Genomic DNA, 18,212 nt, shown 5'->3' with positions numbered 1-18,212 from the left:
TCATGTACTGTGAGATGAGGGTGTAAAGGAGTGGAGAGAGTTATTTTAGGAGTGGCAAAATCTAAATATATTTTTCTATTTTTGAAAATTATAATTCTGTTAACACGGGAGCAAGGTGACCAAACTAACCGGGTGCATATTGGTAATTTGGTACCATCTTCAGGCTCCAAAACTCGAAGAAGCATTACATATTGACAAAAGTAACCTCACTAATTTCATACCCCATGTCCCATAACCAAGGGCTAATTGGTAATTCAATAATAAAGAAGGCGGTTTCTGATTCTGGGCACGAAATCATTCCCTTTCTCCGCCTCTGCTCTTTCAGTCCCACACCATCCTAATTCCGGTAACCCCTCCTTCGCTCTGTCTTTGTTTCCATCCCTATCAAATTTTGGCACCTGAATTTTTTCTCGGAAACCAAACAGACCCGCAAAGCTCTCTCTAGGGTTTCAAAAGCACCGTTTTCTACCCGATACGATCCTCAAGGCTCGATACAATGGTTTTCTCAAGCATCGGACGCTCGCTTTCCCACTCGGCTCGTTCTAAATTCAAAAGAGTGATAATATCACAAAAAACCTTATTTTTAAATCTCTTCTCTAAATTTATTTCTTGTTGGTTGATGAAGTTTGATATTTTGCTGTGTAGAACGTGATTTCGGGTACTTACAACGGAAGGACTACATTTCTGCAAGAAACGGTGCCACTCGGAAATGCGTGCATTTCAGGCGTTGATGGCGAGCTAGGGCTTCTGAGGGGATATTTGACTTATAATGGAGCTGGGAAGCAGCTCGTCTCTAATACTTACTTGTCGAATTTTAAGTCTTTTCTCGCAAACCCTAGAATTCGTCGCTTCTTCTCCAGCCGAGGGCACGAGAAAAAAAGTAAGGTTCTCTGCCCAAGCGTTAAAGAAAAATGTTTGATTTTATACATTTGATGGTTAGCGTAATGTATTTATGTATGGATTTTACAGTTGTTTATTCTTTCAGATTATGAAAATTATTATCCAAAAAATAAGAAGGAAATTCCAAAAGGGGATGGGCAGAAATCCGGGTCCAAAGGTGTGTCACATATTTAGTATTTGTAGGTTTTTTTTTCTTTTTTTTCTTTTCTCCATTAATGTGTTTTGAGCGAGTGCAACATTATTTTACTGTACTCATTAGTTTCAGTTTTCTTCAGAGGGCTCAAATGCAGGTGATCAGGGGAATCCCCGGGAATTTTTTATTCCTTGGCATCAGATTATCGGTCCTATTATGTTCTTTGGCTTTGTTTTCACATCAGTATTACTTAATCCTCAACAAGCGAAGGAGGTAATCAATATGATTACAGCAACTAGTTGTTGAATAGATGGATAGGTTGGTTAAGGTCGCTGTGTATGTGAATTGCAATCTATTTTCTTATGCTAGATAACATTTGTTTTGTTAGCATCTTCGTGCATTCTTCTTGTTGGTGCTAACGAAATGTTGTTGCATTACGTTCACCTTTATATACTGTTGAGGATTTCTACACTTGGGACTTAGAAAGATTCATATGGTTTGCGGGCTTCCGTGCATTTTAGATAAATTCTATTCTGTTGCATTCATGTCAGAAAGCATAAGTATTATGCATATGGTATTTCTTCAACACAGTGAGTATGAACTTGCATCTTGTAGGCTATCTGCCAAACAAGTTCTAGTAGCCTAGCCATTTCATGCTGTTATGTTATCCGAAAAACTGCTTAGAGGATCATTTGATGCTATAGTTTGTTAAAGATTAAGGATTTATGATATTAATACTTGTGGTTTTGCGTTTCTCCCTACAACTATGGAGAAATTTTATCCGATTTTCTTTAATTATTTCTGTTTAAGCTGATTGGTATATTTCCCAGATAAGTTTCCAAGAATTTAAAAACAAACTACTTGAACCTGGGTTGGTGGATCACATTGAAGTTGCAAACAAATCAGTTGCGAAAGTGTACGTAAGGAGCTCCCCACATGATAAGAAACAGAGTGGCGATGATGCTGTAAAGGGACCTGCTGATGGTTCTTCCTCAGGAGGAAATACAACCCAGTATAAATATTATTTTAACATAGGGAGTGTTGAATCTTTTGAGGAAAAGTTGGAGGAAGCCCAAGAAGCTTTAGGGTTTGACCGTCATGATTTTGTTCCTGTAATTTATGTATCCCAAATAAATTGGTTCCAAGAATTGATGAGGTATGGGCCAACGGCGTTGCTTCTGGGAGCCCTTTGGTATATGAGCCGAAAAATGCCTAGCATTGGTGGGCCAGGTGGAAAAGGTGGCCGAGGAATATTCAATATAGGGAAAGCGCAGATCACAAAATTGGATAAGAATGCCAAAAACAAGGTTAAGTATGCATTTCATTTGCTTGTGTTTGTCTTCATCATATTTATTGTCTTAGTATACCTAAACTGAATTATTTACAACAATTACATTCATGCCCACATTATGATTCAGGTTTTTTTTAAAGATGTAGCTGGCTGTGATGAGGCTAAGCAAGAAATAATGGAGTTTGTGCACTTTCTAAAGAACCCTAAGAAATACGAGGAGTTGGGAGCAAAAATTCCAAAAGGTGCTCTTCTTGTTGGCCCTCCTGGAACGGGAAAGACGCTTCTTGCAAAGGCAACTGCAGGTGAATCTAGGGTGCCTTTTCTATCTATATCTGGTTCAGATTTTATGGAAATGTTTGTTGGTGTTGGGCCATCAAGGGTTCGAAGCTTATTTCAAGAGGCAAGACAATGCGCACCCAGTATAATATTTATTGATGAGATTGATGCAATTGGCCGAGCTAGAGGGCGTGGAGGCTTTTCAGGTGGCCATGACGAGCGTGAAAGTACTCTCAATCAATTACTTGTGGAAATGGATGGATTTGGAACCACTGCTGGAGTTGTTGTACTTGCTGGCACCAATAGGCCAGATATTCTAGATAAAGCACTCTTGAGGCCTGGTCGGTTTGACCGTCAAATTACTATTGATAAACCAGACATCAAAGGTCGTAACCAGATTTTTCAAATATATCTGAACAAGCTCAAGTTGGATTTGGAACCATCATATTACTCAGAGAGACTTGCTGCTCTCACCCCTGGATTTGCTGGAGCAGACATAGCAAATGTCTGCAACGAAGCTGCCTTGATTGCTGCAAGGAATGAGAGCCCAAAGATCACCATGAAACATTTTGAGGCAGCTATAGACAGGGTGATAGGTGGTCTAGAGAAGAAGAACAAGGTAATCTGTTGCCACTGCATGACATTCTGCATAGTTGTTGACTTCTTTATGACTCAAAGATTACTGAGTATTAGAAAGGTTTTGTATGGAGCTACCGAGATATTTAAAGCTTTACTGGTTTCTTTATGCAGGTAGTAAGCAAGCTGGAAAGACGGACTGTTGCTTACCATGAATCTGGTCATGCTGTTGCTGGTTGGTTCCTGGAACATGCAGAACCTTTGCTTAAAGTAACTATTGTTCCACGTGGTACTGCAGCATTGGGGTTTGCTCAGTATGTTCCCAATGAAAATCTTCTTATGACCAAAGAGCAGCTCTTTGACATGACATGCATGACCCTTGGTGGTCGAGCTGCTGAGCAGGTAAAGCTCTCTTTCTTTCCCAAAGTTTCTAAATGAGTAAGTCGGGATATGAATCATATGATTAGATTTATTAAAGAATGAAGCTTACATGCTCCCACCATCCCTCCTTCCTCATCGAGACTTATTTATTCATGGTTTAGCTTCAACTCTAGAAAGTTACAAAGGCACTTTAGCATGGTATATCACTCGTTCAATTCAAATATGGGGAATGCAACTGAAACATGAAGTTGTTTAAATTTCTGAGAATGCCATCTTGGCAACCAAGCAACCATAAACTTTTAATAGTGAATGCCGAAAGTATGTGATGTATTTTGTTCTTTAAGTCTTTTCCATGAAATGATTCATAAGTAATGACTCCAGTTGTGTTGTAATGTTCAAGTAGTTTGTGACTGCAGACTTGTTTTATTTAACAGTAATTATCATAAAATGATCAAGCACAATGCTGTAGACTCAAAAGGTGACGTTTACAAAATCTCATTGAGGGACCTTTTGTAGCTCTCAAAACCGAGGGGTCAAAGCTTCTCTGTTCTTGAACTTATTTCCTTTTGAATCTTTACATAGAAAGGTGTTCACATTCTCGAATCGTCAACAACTCTTCCATTAGTGTGCATGTATGTGTATGTTGTGCAATAATCTGTTTTTGGATGCCCATCAGTTATTAAGTAAGATTTGTTAATATAGAAAACATGCCTAAAATCTTTGACTATACATCTTAGTCTGCGATTTGATAGAGACAAAAAATTGTGGCTGGTTTTGCATGATGAGGCTCCTGTAACTAGAAAGTTGAAGTCGTGGCATTGCTATGATGGCACAACATTTTAATTTTAAAACGAAAGGCATCTTTGCAACATTTGAGAATTTATCAGCTGACTTTTATTGAGTCACTAACTGCTGCGATACTCTTGGAGTAGGTATTGTTGGGGAAGATTTCTACTGGAGCACAGAATGACTTGGAGAAAGTGACCAAAATGACTTATGCCCAAGTTGCAGTGTATGGCTTCAGCGACAAGGTGGGTCTTCTTTCTTTTCCTCAAAGGGATGATGCATTTGAGATGGCCAAGCCTTACAGCAGCAAGACCGGTGCAATAATCGACAGTGAAGTTAGAGAATGGGTGGCCAAAGCATATGTCCGCACCATTGAGCTGATAGAGGAGCACAAAGAGCAAGTAGGACAGATCGCAGAGCTGTTGCTGGAAAAGGAGGTCCTTCACCAAGATGACTTGGTTCGAGTATTGGGAGAGCGCCCATTTAAGTCAAACGAGCCCACAAACTATGACAGATTCAAGGAAGGGTTCCAAGAAGAAGATAAGGAGCCTAAAGAGACCACTGAGGGTGGGAATGTGGACGATGGTCGGTCGCCACCCATTCAACCAGATGTTGTGCCTGCATAGTTGATTGATTTCATGGGGATTTTTGTTCATGTAAAATGATATTTGTTGAAAGACTGGCTCCTTTGTTAGAACTGATTGTGAACTTCTTTGTATATCCAAATAACATATTAGGTACGTTTATCATCTGTTTCCCACATACGATTTCTTACTTGTTTTCTTTTTAAAGCCGTACAAGATAGCTCTAGAGATGCAGAGTATTAATCCCGCACTCAATACTCTTGAGTCTTTTTTTTGGGGTCCCGTTTGTACAACAATAAAAATATAAATCTAAAGAGAAGGCATTCAAAGTCTAGCGATCCTGGGAATAATTAAAATCAAAAGAAAAGTTTCTTCAACCCTAAGCTTCACATCAAGTCTCGATGACTCGGCCTCGATCACCGTGACTCAATGCCTTGTACTCATGGTTCGCGGGAGGCCTGAATATCGACCTATAGTCCTTGGCTTAAGACCTTGGGCCTGCCTGGAAGTTCATAGTTTAAAGCTTATGACGTGAGATAGTTAAGACCTAAGGTTTAAGACATGACACAGAATCTAGGCATGGTCTTAGGTCATTGAAGAAATTGGTGTCATGTTTCATGGAGGAGGAGCGACAGGCGGTAGTACACTTTGTTTGGTTTAGTTTTGTTCTTTTCTTTGGAATGAAAGGGCAGTCATTTTCGAAGCATCTTTCATTGTGAATACATGATGATTCTGACCTTATAGGACTTTGTTGCTTTCTCCTTTATTTAGTGGGAAATGGACGAATGCTCTTTTTTAAATTACTTGGGTTGGGGGAACCGACTTTACATCTAGATTGTGATGTTGAGCTCACATACAAAACCAACTGCCTCCTCATACAGCTGTTTTACCCTTTTACTTTGGACCTCTCAACAGTAAAAAAAATATTACCAAGTTTCAATTCAAATTAATTGATTAATTAGTTTCCTAAGTGTGATTATGATTTGGATCATGTAACAACTAGCACACACACATTTGACAGTAGGCAGCCACATTTGACCTCAGTCAAAATATATAAAATCGATGAGGGATCAAAAGTACTGCATTTGTTTTTCTGAGAACCACCAACTAGAACCAGTACATATGCATGAATCATGATAGCTGTTGTGTGGGGCTTCCATTTTCTTGGGATTTTGAAGATCGATAGTAGGCCGTTGATTGGCTACCTAGAGAATCATAATGGACAAGACTAGTTTCCCTTTGTGCCTAAGAAATGCCTCGTTGAAATCCAAACACTAATGGCCTCCTTGTTGGAAAGCAAACAAGGCTGGTTATATAATTCATCACCAATAATTTCAGGGGCTGGTAATGTCTTATCCCACAATTTGACATCACATGGTACTTTATGCATCAACGTATACCTAACTCTTCGCCTATTTATTACATCAATTATTGTAACCAATTTAGATGATTAATATATGATGTATCGACATATATATAATTTATTGTGTACATATTACATTAATTATTATGGTCGATTTAGCTGGTCAATTTTGTGATGTGAAATCACACCCATAACCTTATTAAAGAGCATCTATATGAAAAATAATCACATTTAGGACTAAATGATGGTTGTGTTGAGGGAAATGGAATGGTTCAAATCCTTATAGCCATTATCTTGTCGAAGCACATCCTATGGTTTGCGACGTGCACAACATTATGCTCGAAATTGCCCAACATATATTTGACTATATGATCTACCAAACCCCAACTATCAAAGTTGGGCACTTCTTTCAAATTCCCAACAATTATTGGAGGATTAAATAAATGGGTTTTTCTTCTTATTTGATAGTATTTTTTTTAATGTTTAAAACTTTCATTGTTTATTAGAGGAGAAAGTTTCTTCTTATTAATAATTTTTTGGTGGAACCAATCCTACCTCAACTGAATTTATTTTGTTATTATATGGTGAATTGGTCATATGTTTGAGTTTGTTTTCACGTTTGGATTTCTATATCATCATGAATTCTTATAATGCGTCTGGTTATATATAATATTTCTCTAAAACCCAACATTTTAATTTTTTATATATTAAGATAATACGATTCTGAAACTAGGTACACATATCGCTTTGAAATGAAGTAGGCTAGTTGTCTACGTCTAGCTCCGTTCATCTAATGGAGAAAGAGACAATAATTAGCCTATTCAAGAGCAAAATAGAACAAAAACACTCCATCCAGATTGGTTGTGATTATGCAAAGCTGCTCTTCCAATTGCCTAAATATATTTGGTAAAAGCTTGACCCCGATGTCACCTCTCAAATATTAAACTCTTTGTTTTTTTTTTTAAAATTTTATTTTATACTTTAAACAAAACAATAAACTACTTTGGAAATGGGAGGCCTTTCGCTATTGATTTTGCCGTACAAAACTTTGCATGTGAAATCTATGATGGATGTATAAGGCCAATTAATCTAAGAGCTAGACCCAGATATTTTGCAGATGCTACCATTATTGAGTTTGTACGTTCATACACTGTACCAATCTCAATGTATGGAGATAAATTATTGTGTCACGCTTGTCACGAGAGAGGAGGTTAAATTTTTTTATTTTTAATGTACACTAGTACACATAAAATATCCGAATCCTAATTATATGTCAAGGAACAAAACACCCTGTTTGACTTTATGCAAAAAAAAAATCTGAAAATCCCAACAACTCCTAGATCGACTGCATAAAAACCAATGCAACAGTAAAATATTGACTGCCAGATCATGATTCTTACAACTCTCCGTTGCTGTTGCTTTCTCCTAAACAACCTCACCAACTGGAGGCTAGGGGTCCAAATAATAATACTATTATAAATCATAGTATATTAGCAGTAACAACAACAATACAAGGGTCATGGTCACGGCCAGCCCAGGTAGTTCAAATAATTGAGGGGAAGGAGTCAGAAATGGTTCTTTCATAAGACCCATCTAGTGCTAGCCACCGCCATTGTTATTTTACCATTGCTAGCATATCTGTCGTTCACACATTTATTTAAAAAATTATGCGCCCTAAACGACCAATGCTAGCATAATTTTTATTTTTTCTTCGTATACGTTGCTATCTTACACTTTATTTTAAGGATATGGTGAATTTACATATATAGTAAAAGGCAAAGAATGGTAAAATATTTAAAATATCAGAAAATGTCATTGTTAATGCAAATATTAAGAATTAAATAAGGATAATATGGTAAATTCACACTTTTTCATATTTAAATAAAATTAAAATTAAAAAAAAAATTATATAATTGATCTTATTTTTATGAAACACAACTACTCATTATATATATATTTTTCTAAAATAAATTTAAATTTTTTTATAAAAAATATATCACAGACGCGGAAGCGCGTGTGAGAGGCTAGTGAGAAGGAATGACTAAACAAGCGTCTACCCATTTTCCTTTTCCAGCCCTTTTCATCTAATTCTCTTGTACTTTTCCCTATTCTGTAATATTTGGCCTCCAATCATTTCCTCACAGAACAATAAATAAAACAAGGCTCATGTGTCATTTGCACTTTAATTGTATAGTGGCGGCACAGGCTTCAATTATAATCTTAGATATCTGTCTATACACACACACATCACATTAAAAAAATTCCAATAAGGCCAATTTAGAAAACGTTTTATTGATGTCATGCATCGTAGATTTTTTTATGTACTAATTTTGATGAATTTGATGGAAGCAAAAGATTAGCTAGATCACCAAGTCATCCAATATATCTTGCGTTGGCAAGTAGGCAAGGTGCATGTAAAGTATTCTAAATTGATCACGTATATCTTCTATATTCTAGTGACACCTGTATTATTTAAAGGGTCCTCAACAATTATTCATGCAATTATGTATATTATGGATAGGAATGATATATATCCTTTTTTATTGAGGATTTTTTAAATAATCAACAATTATTCATGCAATTATGTATATTATGGATAGGAATGATATATATCCTTTTTTATTGAGGATTTTTTAAATAATTTTATTTGAGAAATACTATTTAGGGTATTTAACGAATTTTTTTTAACGATTCAAATCGTTTATTTTTCAAGTCTTCATTTATAGATCTCTACAAAGATGTCTTTCAAATAAGTTTATTTGACAACGGAATTTTTCTGTATATATCTAAATTATTAAAAATTGGATCTGACTATATAGCTTCCCCAATTATGGAGGTTAGGCCCTCAAAAGCTTTTGTTTACAATTCGTATACAATCAATCAACGAGACAGGCTTCTCTTCCAAAGTCCACTGAATTTGCTGCTATTGAATTGCTTATATTTATATGCAGTGCAAGACTAGGTGGGTGTTCATCATCTAAATGACATAATTAATAATGGGTTTGCTTCAAACTTTAAAGTTAGCTAGGCCTATGGAGGAGAGGAGGTTCAATACATTAATATTTCTGGGCCATGGAAAATGTGTTACTTTATAACTACCCAATGGTGAAAGTTTAGCTAGCTTCTCTCATTAGCAGTGAATTAACACCCTCAATCATTGTTTAAAAAAAAATAAATTAGAAATTCATTAATAACAGAGAAAAAATACAAGAGTTTGACACTAAGAACACACCCTCAATCATTGTTGACATGCATAAAATATCAGTTTTATGATTGACCTAAAGTTATCTTTACACTTCCTTGGTGCTTTGATTTGCCGCCTTGAACTTTGCTTTCTGTTTTCCACAGAAAAGAAAAGTAATTAAAGTAAGAAAAGTAAGATTAAAATCAATATGCCATGACATGTGTCCAGGCTCATTATTGTTAGACCAGTTTGATTAGGTAAAAGCTTTGCTGTGATGGGTTTAAGTGGAGAATGAAAGAGACCATCCCATATGCTGATTTTTGTCTTTACTTACTAGAGCTCATTTTAGCTGGTCCTGGTTATAAGAATGCATATCCTTCCACCTAGATGCAACTTGTGTGCGTCTAGAAGAGTCTAGATTATTTAGAACACTTGCATGAAACGGAAATAATAATGTTTTGATATTTTTGATTAATAATGTTATGACACGCGTGATAACTTTTTTACATAACATATCATTATTGGCATGAAATAGCAAAATGACGATATTCCCATCGCAACCAAGTTTTTTTCATAGATTAATTGGGTCAGGAATTAACCCGTACCAAACATGCCCTAAATCAAGAACCTCGAAGTCGGATGTAGGAATAAATACTCTTAACCAACTGAGCTACAAACTCCTTGTAATATCAATAATATGTTATAGATATTACACAACTTAACTCTCAAGCATTTATATTAGTTATAAATTTATATATATATTGCCATAAAGAGGAAAAAAAAACATCAGATAACGATAATTATGATCCTATTGAGTAGAGTTGTAAGTTGTAAGCAACTATAATATTTATCTAAAATTAGGTATTTAGCTAACTCTTCCGCACCACAAGAATAAGCGTAGCATCTTAGCATATTACCATACATGTACCCCTCCCTTGTCATAATGGCTGGCACCAATTTTTGGCATCCGCTTGTTTTCAAAACAAACAACTTAACACGGGATTTCAAATTCAGGGGTATTTGTGGAATTTATAAAATACTATGAGGGTAAACTTGGACCATGAAAGAAAGGGATGGAGAGGTTGTGGCAAAACTGGAAATTTCTGGACAAAGAGAGTCCACATAATACAACACTTGGTTCAACCTTGGAAACCAGGTTGGCATTTTCCTGTTACCTTCTCCTCTCATTTCCTGTCATTTTTTAATGAGTTCTTAAAATTAACTGAACGTGATTGAGATTAAAAATATGGTTTAAAATCATTTTAAAATATTGAAACTCGTGGGAAATTAAACAACGGTTTGCCTATTTAAACCCACCTCTGCTTCTCTCATTCCTCCTCCCACTCCTTCATTGTTCAACACCTTTAGCATTGCTTTCTCTCCCAGAGTTCTCTCCTTGCAAGAAAGAAACTCTCTCTCTTTTTTTCTTTCTTTCCTCCCTTCTGCTTCTCTCTCTTAATCAGTCAATTTGGTTTTGGCATTTTATTCTGGTAAGTCAAATGTTAAATCTTTTGATCCAATGGTATCTTCAAATGTTATTGCTTCTGGCTTTCTCTTGCATTTCCAATCTTTGTTACGAAGATTTGGGTTTTCATGAATCATCATCTTAATTCTTTGATGATCATATCAAATTGAGTACTTTGAGGCTATCCAATGGACACAAGTACTTTTATTTCTTGATCCAAATTAAACATATGATCTTTACAGTTCTACTTGGAAAGCTTTTCCAATGAGTTGTTCTTGTTCCCTAAAGTTAAGATACAGTGTGGAAACTGCTTCATATATCACATGAAACTTTGCTTAACTTAACTTTGATTGTAGCTTTATGCATTAATCTATGCATTATATATATGGACAGCTGATCTTATAAAGTAAATACACCTTTTAGTAGGTTTATATGTCTAAATTTAAAACCCCACAAAGCCATTGGTCCCCCTCTTCATCATTCAATTTATAGTAGGGGTTGTGGATTGTCCATTCAGAAAACTAAGAGCCTTATCCAACCAAGATTCTTGGTATTGGCCTCAGATGGTTCCCTTTCTGAAGACCCTTTTCTTCTTTTGGTGGTAATCTGAGTCAATAGGGGCCACTAATTATTATTATTATTTTATATCAGCCATGAAAAAGTTCAGTTTGAGAATCAAAATGAAATTTGATATAAGCTTGTGTGGGTTTAAGCTATCATGGAACTTAATGTTCGCTTCTTTTTGTCGTCTGCTGAAGGTTTCTTGATCGAAATGGAATTCGACGACCGATACAGGCAAGCTCAGAGGACCAAATACGATTGCCTTCTGTTTGGTAAGCCTTTTGCTTTTGGAAATTTTTGTGTCAATCTGAGTTGCCTTGTAAAGCAATCATCCTGACCACTTGTTTGAACTTTTTCAGATCTAGATGACACACTATATCCCTACAGTACTGGGATTGCTACAGCATGCAGAAACAATATAGAAGGTAAATTTGTATTCTTGTTAGGCCCTGAAATTCACATTTATTTTTCTCATTTTGCATTTATCATATCAGTAAATTTATATTTTTGTTGCCCTGTTTCTTTTCAGATTATATGGTTGAAAAGCTTGGCATTGAGAGGAGCATAATCCCTGAATTGGGTAACCTGCTGTACAAGAATTATGGAACTACAATGGCTGGTCTCAGGGTACTTTTTTTATACTTCCCCATGTTTTTTGCATTTTTATTTACTGCTAAACTTGTTGAATTATGTATAACTTTGGGGTTTCTCCTTTTCAGGCTATTGGCTATGACTTTGACTATGATGAATATCACAGGTACTGGGAAACACTTCCATATCTTCATTCTTTTATATTTTGTTGTATTATTGGTCTTGAAGGATTATTAACCTCTTGCTTTCCTATGTAACAGTTTTGTCCATGGAAGATTACCTTATGAGAACATAAAACCTGACCCGGTTTTGAGGAACCTTCTGCTGAACCTGCCTTATCGGAAAATCGTAAGCATCTTGTTACCAGATGATAGCCTAGTAAAGGCCAAAGGTTATAAACTTTCTTCTTTATGCTAACTCTTTCTGTTCATTTTTGTTTATGTGAAACAGATATTCACAAATGCAGACAAGGTCCATGCTGCTAAAGCACTAAGCAGGCTTGGATTGGAAGACTGTTTTGAAGGGATTATTTGCTTTGAGACCCTCAATCCTACTCACAAAAGCATTGTCTCTGATGATGAAGATGACATTGAGTTTGTGGGACCTGCAGCTGAAGTTCCTGCAACAACAACTAGCAGCTCTCAAATTTTTGACATCATTGGCCATTTTGCTCAACAAAACCCCACTTCCAAATTACCCAAAACACCAATTGTGTGCAAACCATCAGAAGCCGCCATAGAACGGGCTCTCAAGATAGCCAACATTGATCCTCAGAGAACAGTAAGATAACAAACTCTCTCTAAGGTCTTGAAAATCTGCAGGGTTTTTAGATTTAGTTACTTATGTTTATTTTTGCTCTGGCAGCTGTTCTTTGAAGATAGCGTCCGCAACATACAAGCTGGCAAAAGAGTGGGACTTCAAACTGTGCTGGTAAGATATTGGAAACTTTTTTATACCACAAATAATGGTCTTTATTCATTGCAAGCAAAGACCAACAGACAATCTAAATTACTAATAATGCCATTCGTTTTGTCACTATTGAATATGTACAGATTGGGACATCCCAGAGAGTTAAAGGCGCAGATTATGCACTAGAAAGCATTCACAACCTCAGGGAAGCACTGCCAGAGCTTTGGGAGGTTGAAATGATATCTGAAGTTCGTTACTCTGGGAAGGTTGCAGTGGAGACATCAGTCACAGCTTAGGTTTTGTGCCAGCAAGCACTAGTTTGTATGAGGAAAGAAATCATGTTTGTGGGATCTTACCATCCCATTTTCCTCATCATTTTAAAAAAAAAAAAATTCCCATTTTCCTTGTCATTGTGATCCCCTCTTATTCATAATAAAATATATATTTTATGTTTTCACACTGTAAATGTGAACGAATATTCATGTAAAAATCCTCCTAATCAATCAATTTAATAAAATAACATTAACGTATATCGAACCGTCATGACTAGAAACATTCAAATAACAATTTGCATAATCAATCAATTTAATAACATAACATTAATGTATACCAGACCGTCGTGATTTTTATAATCACGTACCTCTTACTCCTCTGCCTTTGTCAAGGGAGTCAGAATATGATGGCGATTGCAATTATTAATAGGGAACTTGATGCTAATCACGCGAGATGTATAATAATAATAATATTAAGGTGTGTGTGTGTACGTAATTAAGTAGACATTTGTAATGAAAGGGACATACTGGAGCACATAAAATTAAGAATTCAAATGCGTAGCATGATTGATACGCAAGGAAACAGTGGGAAAATGATATGTCCAAGATCATAGGTGATTATAATATGCCCTTTACTGTTTTAGGCCTAGTGATATCATAGTCTAGAAGAGTCTCGAGACACTAGCAGGCACTTGCTTTGGCATCATTGACTCCAAATCACATGAATCCCAATTAACCCAAGTAGTAAGAAAAGGCGATTGGCTGTCCTTTTGTCATGTATAGCTGTGAACAGTTTGAAAAAAAAAAGCATCCTTTTTTATCAGCTAGCCTTCGTTTCGTTACTTGCTAGGTTGGAAAGCAACCCAGTTCTTGTTTTTTGTTATTTGCTTTTTTTTAAGAGAAATAAACAGATCCATTCAGATCCAATCATAACAGAGGCAATTAGATTGTGTGGCTATAATTTACTGCAGCAAATTAGATTGTAATAGTTAGAGCTGTGTGAAACACGAGCCATACAAACAGACAGAACTGTGACCTGTGGACATGGTTTTTTTTGGGGAAGTTTGTAACTTTCAAATTCTGCCATTTGATCATTCGATCATTTTTCTCTAACATAAGTTAAATTATGCGATATGGGTTATGGGATATGGCCATACAGACACAGCTGTGAGCTGTGGACATGGTTGTTTTTGGTAAAGTTTGTAACTTTTATCTTCTGCTAAGAAAGTAAATAAAACCCATTTGATCATTTGATCATTATTTCTCTAAACATAACTTAAATTATGGATAATGGGCTATGGCCCTGTCATGACTCATATCCAGTGGCAAAGAGATAAGGCATTAAGTAGAATTGTAGAAGAGAAAACCAAACAACCAACCAACCAACTAAAGCCGGTGCATTAACGGCTACCAGCGAAGAACGAAGCCCTCTCTCTCTGTCAGTCTCGCTGAGCTGGTTGCAAAATTGCAATTGTGACCGGGGGGGTGTATGGAAACTGGTCCGTACAACTAAGTTTTTGGTCTCATCAGAAATGGCAACGGTGGCAGTGGCACCACGTGTCCCCTTGGTGATCTCAAATATTAATTGTAGATTTAGCAACAGTCGCAGCGTCCGTCAATGTCATAAATGTAGTTGGGTGGCACATCCAGAAAGTTCGAGCCTTTATTTTCATTATTCGACTTCATTTTCTGCTTCATCCGTGTTTGTCCAGAGAAGGGTGAGAAAGGGTTTTAGGAGTGTACGAGTGATCACAAAGGCGATGGCGGATTCGGGTCCAAGCACAGTCCTTGTCACTGGAGCTGGTGGTAGAACTGGTACTCCCTCTCTCTCTCCCTCCCTATTTTTTGTTAATTGTTGAAAGTGAAGTTTTGTTGGGGGTTGGGTTCACTTGTTTATATGGATTTGGTCTGAATTTTGGATGGTTTATTGTTTGTCTTTACTGGATTATTGGGCTCAGTGAGTCATAGACTCAATAAATTAGAGAGCTTTTTGGTAAAAAGCATTAGAAGATGTGTATTTAGTATTTAGGGTGTGAGATTTGTGGTGGGTCAATGAGAGTGGGCAGAAATGTAAGTGTAATAGATAATTGGGGGTGTTTATGTGGAGAAGCATGTGTGATTGAGTGAGGTGATGCCCGTGTGTTTTATTGTTGTGAATGTGTTTATTTTAAGTTGTCACTCAGCATCTATGGCGTTGACCAAAAAAAAAAAACTCAGCATCTATGGTGATGAAAGTGTGTTTTGTGATTGTGGATGCGTTTATTTTGAGTTGTTACTCGACATCTATGGCAATGAATGTCGGAGAGGACTTTTCATGCCCTTATGTTAAAGGAAGAGTTTATAATTGAAATGCATTATTGGGGGATTCTTGGCAGGTAAAATAGTTTATAAGAAGTTAAGGGAGGCAGACCAGTATGTTGCTAGGGGTCTGGTTAGGACAGAAGAGAGCAAAGAGAGCATTGGTGGAGCAGATGATATTTTTATTGGAGATATAAGGGATGCCAACAGCATTCTACCTGCAATTCAAGGCATTGATGCTCTCGTTATCCTTACAAGTGCTGTGCCAAAGATGAAACCTGGATTTGATCCAACCAAAGGTGGGAGGCCTGAATTCTATTTTGACGATGGGTCATATCCTGAACAGGTATGTGCCTTCATTTTTATGATTTTTAGAATCACAGTTTTATGTGGTTGTAGAAAAATATTTATTTTTGTAGTTGTAGTTTTTCCTCCTTTTTTAATATATCGTTTTGCATCTTAGGTTGATTGGATTGGACAGAAAAACCAAATAGATGCTGGTGAGAATTTTTATCCTTCTTTCCATTTACTCAAAACATGGTCTATTTGGCTTGTACTTTGTGAATTGTATGGTAAATCCCATTTTGATTTATATGATGAATGTTAACAGCTAAGGCTGCGGGAGTGAAGCAAATTGTGTTAGTTGGGTCTATGGGTGGAACAGATATTAATAATCCCCTCAATAGCTTGGGTAATGGGAATATATTGGTCAGTAATTCCTTTCTACATTTGAGTTACCTCCTTTTCTGCTAGCTTTTCATCGTTCTGTTTGTAGAAATGGAATTTCACTTTGATTTATTCCTTCCTTCTTATAAGTTAATTATAAAAGTGATATGCAATATGTTCGCTATACAGGTTTGGAAGAGGAAGGCTGAGCAGTATTTGGCTGACTCTGGTGTTCCATACACAATCATAAGGTTGGTCTAGTTATATTCATACTTATTCAAGCAATATATTCGTAATTAATGGACTTTGTAACATCATGGGCTGGTTTCCTTACTACTGTTACAGAAAATTTGATGTATTTATATGACCTTAAACCTCACAAATGAAAAAGTAGGAAGCCTAAGCGTTGTTTATGCTACTTAGCATTGGGTTTTTATTCTTCAACAAAATGGCACTTTTAAAAACCCACACAATCCTTTCTTTATGTGACCCCTCATAGCTGCAGATACTAAAACTTCTAGAACTAGTTGTGTGGTATGTGCATCAGTCAAGTGTACAATAGAAATTCAAATCACTATATTGTTGAACCTAGCAATGCTGGAAACTAGTCATTATACAACTGATACTTCTTGTTATTCTCTTTAACTATCCAATTAATCTAGACCACTATTAATGAATTAGGGCTGGAGGCTTGCAAGATAAAGAAGGCGGTATCCGTGAACTACTGATTGGAAAGGATGATGAGCTTCTGAAGACAGAAACAAGAACCATTGCCAGAGCTGATGTTGCAGAAGTCTGCATTCAGGTATTGTGTGTAGGGGCTGTGCAAATAAACAGTTTCCTTGTTTCATTTTCTCTACTTACCTCGAAGCTGGCATGGGTCTTCTGGTTGTGCAGTATCTGTTTTTTGGTCAATGGCGGTGCATTCTACTAATTTGCTTGCTTTTTGTACGCCCCTTTAATTTGATCAGGCACTACAGTTCGAGGAGGCCAAGTTTAAAGCATTTGATTTGGCCTCAAAGCCTGAGGGAACTGGGACACCAACCAAGGATTTCAAGGCTCTATTTTCCCAGATCACTACTCGGTTCTGATTTTCTGCAGATACCTTGTTGGTCTGGGAACAATATTATATCCTATCAAGTTTTATTTTAGAGCATCTACTTTCAGTTTTGGATTGTAATGCCAAAGAGAAGATATCCCTTTATGGGTGTGTTTATTAAAAATAAAAAAAAACTGGGAAAGAACGGCAGAAAATAAACTAGCATATTAAGATGTTTATCAGTGAAACAATGTTAAAGAGTATGCATCCCCTAGTTTTATATGGTCGTCTAGCATTTTATTTGGGTTGCCTGAGCTTGTCTGATAATAATTTATCGTGAATGGAGTGTAAGATCAAGTGGCGGTGTTATGGTCTCACCTGAAAATTACTCAAAAGGTTTGTATTCAAATAAAGAAAAGAAAAAGAACATTAGAGGATAAAACCCATTATATTTTCCTTTATTATTGTTTCTTTTTCCTCTTTAGTTTTTCAGTAATGGATTGGAAGTTTACTCTGCATCGGCTAGGCGCTAGTAAATTGATAAATTGCTTTTTGGGCCAGTTATGTGGGTTCTGGGTCGATGCCTGACTTGAGCAGCTCAAAGGTTCGAAAAATTGGCTTAGGCGCCGCCTGGGCGCTAGGCGCTAGTGAATGGTGATATGATAAAGTGGTGCAAAAAGGAAATGTGGTGTAAATAATAATTGAGATATTTAGTCATATATTTATTTTTAGCAATAAAATTATAAATAATTTTTACATCATTTAATTTTTATAAATAAATTTAAAAAATGAAACTTGATTTTATTAAATTTAATTTTGATTATTAAATTACTTTGATACTTTATTGAGTGTTTTGGGCTTTTTTATGAGGTTTTGGAGTTGAGTTTGTTTTAAGAAATCAATGATAGTTTTGTAATTTAAAAGAACTTAAAAGCCT

The 18,212-nt window shown here is 36.3% G+C and overlaps 3 protein-coding genes across 4 annotated transcripts; all 3 read left to right on the top strand.

Moving 5' to 3' along the window:
* LOC18772539 (ATP-dependent zinc metalloprotease FTSH 10, mitochondrial) lies at positions 242 to 5,105 on the top strand. The gene is made up of 8 exons (XM_020566350.1): positions 242 to 556; positions 646 to 880; positions 986 to 1,057; positions 1,176 to 1,306; positions 1,864 to 2,340; positions 2,452 to 3,219; positions 3,351 to 3,578; positions 4,490 to 5,105. The coding sequence occupies exons 1-8, from the start codon at positions 497 to 499 to the stop codon at positions 4,967 to 4,969; spliced, it is 2,451 nt and encodes an 816-aa protein (XP_020421939.1). The 5' UTR covers positions 242 to 496; the 3' UTR covers positions 4,970 to 5,105.
* LOC18772715 lies at positions 10,797 to 13,527 on the top strand. 2 transcript variants are annotated; one of them, XM_007205518.2, is made up of 9 exons: positions 10,797 to 10,964; positions 11,698 to 11,772; positions 11,860 to 11,925; positions 12,030 to 12,127; positions 12,220 to 12,257; positions 12,352 to 12,439; positions 12,542 to 12,871; positions 12,956 to 13,021; positions 13,144 to 13,527. In XM_007205518.2, exons 2-9 carry the CDS (start codon positions 11,712 to 11,714, stop codon positions 13,294 to 13,296), a joined length of 900 nt encoding a protein of 299 aa, XP_007205580.1. In that variant the 5' UTR covers positions 10,797 to 10,964; positions 11,698 to 11,711; the 3' UTR covers positions 13,297 to 13,527. The 2 variants fall into 2 exon arrangements, with proteins under 2 accessions (XP_007205580.1, XP_007205579.1); XM_007205517.2 differs by lacking the exon at positions 10,797 to 10,964 and adding an exon at positions 10,993 to 11,137.
* LOC18773013 (uncharacterized protein At5g02240) lies at positions 14,364 to 17,557 on the top strand. Its single transcript, XM_020564996.1, has 7 exons — positions 14,364 to 15,087; positions 15,648 to 15,916; positions 16,034 to 16,070; positions 16,181 to 16,278; positions 16,426 to 16,487; positions 16,918 to 17,041; positions 17,208 to 17,557. Exons 1-7 carry the CDS (start codon positions 14,805 to 14,807, stop codon positions 17,325 to 17,327), a joined length of 993 nt encoding a protein of 330 aa, XP_020420585.1. The 5' UTR covers positions 14,364 to 14,804; the 3' UTR covers positions 17,328 to 17,557.

Source organism: Prunus persica, chromosome G6 (genome assembly GCF_000346465.2).
Source record: "Prunus persica cultivar Lovell chromosome G6, Prunus_persica_NCBIv2, whole genome shotgun sequence".
In the NCBI taxonomy this organism is placed as follows: Eukaryota; Viridiplantae; Streptophyta; class Magnoliopsida; order Rosales; family Rosaceae; genus Prunus; species Prunus persica.
This window is presented reverse-complemented; position numbering and strand designations above follow the sequence as displayed.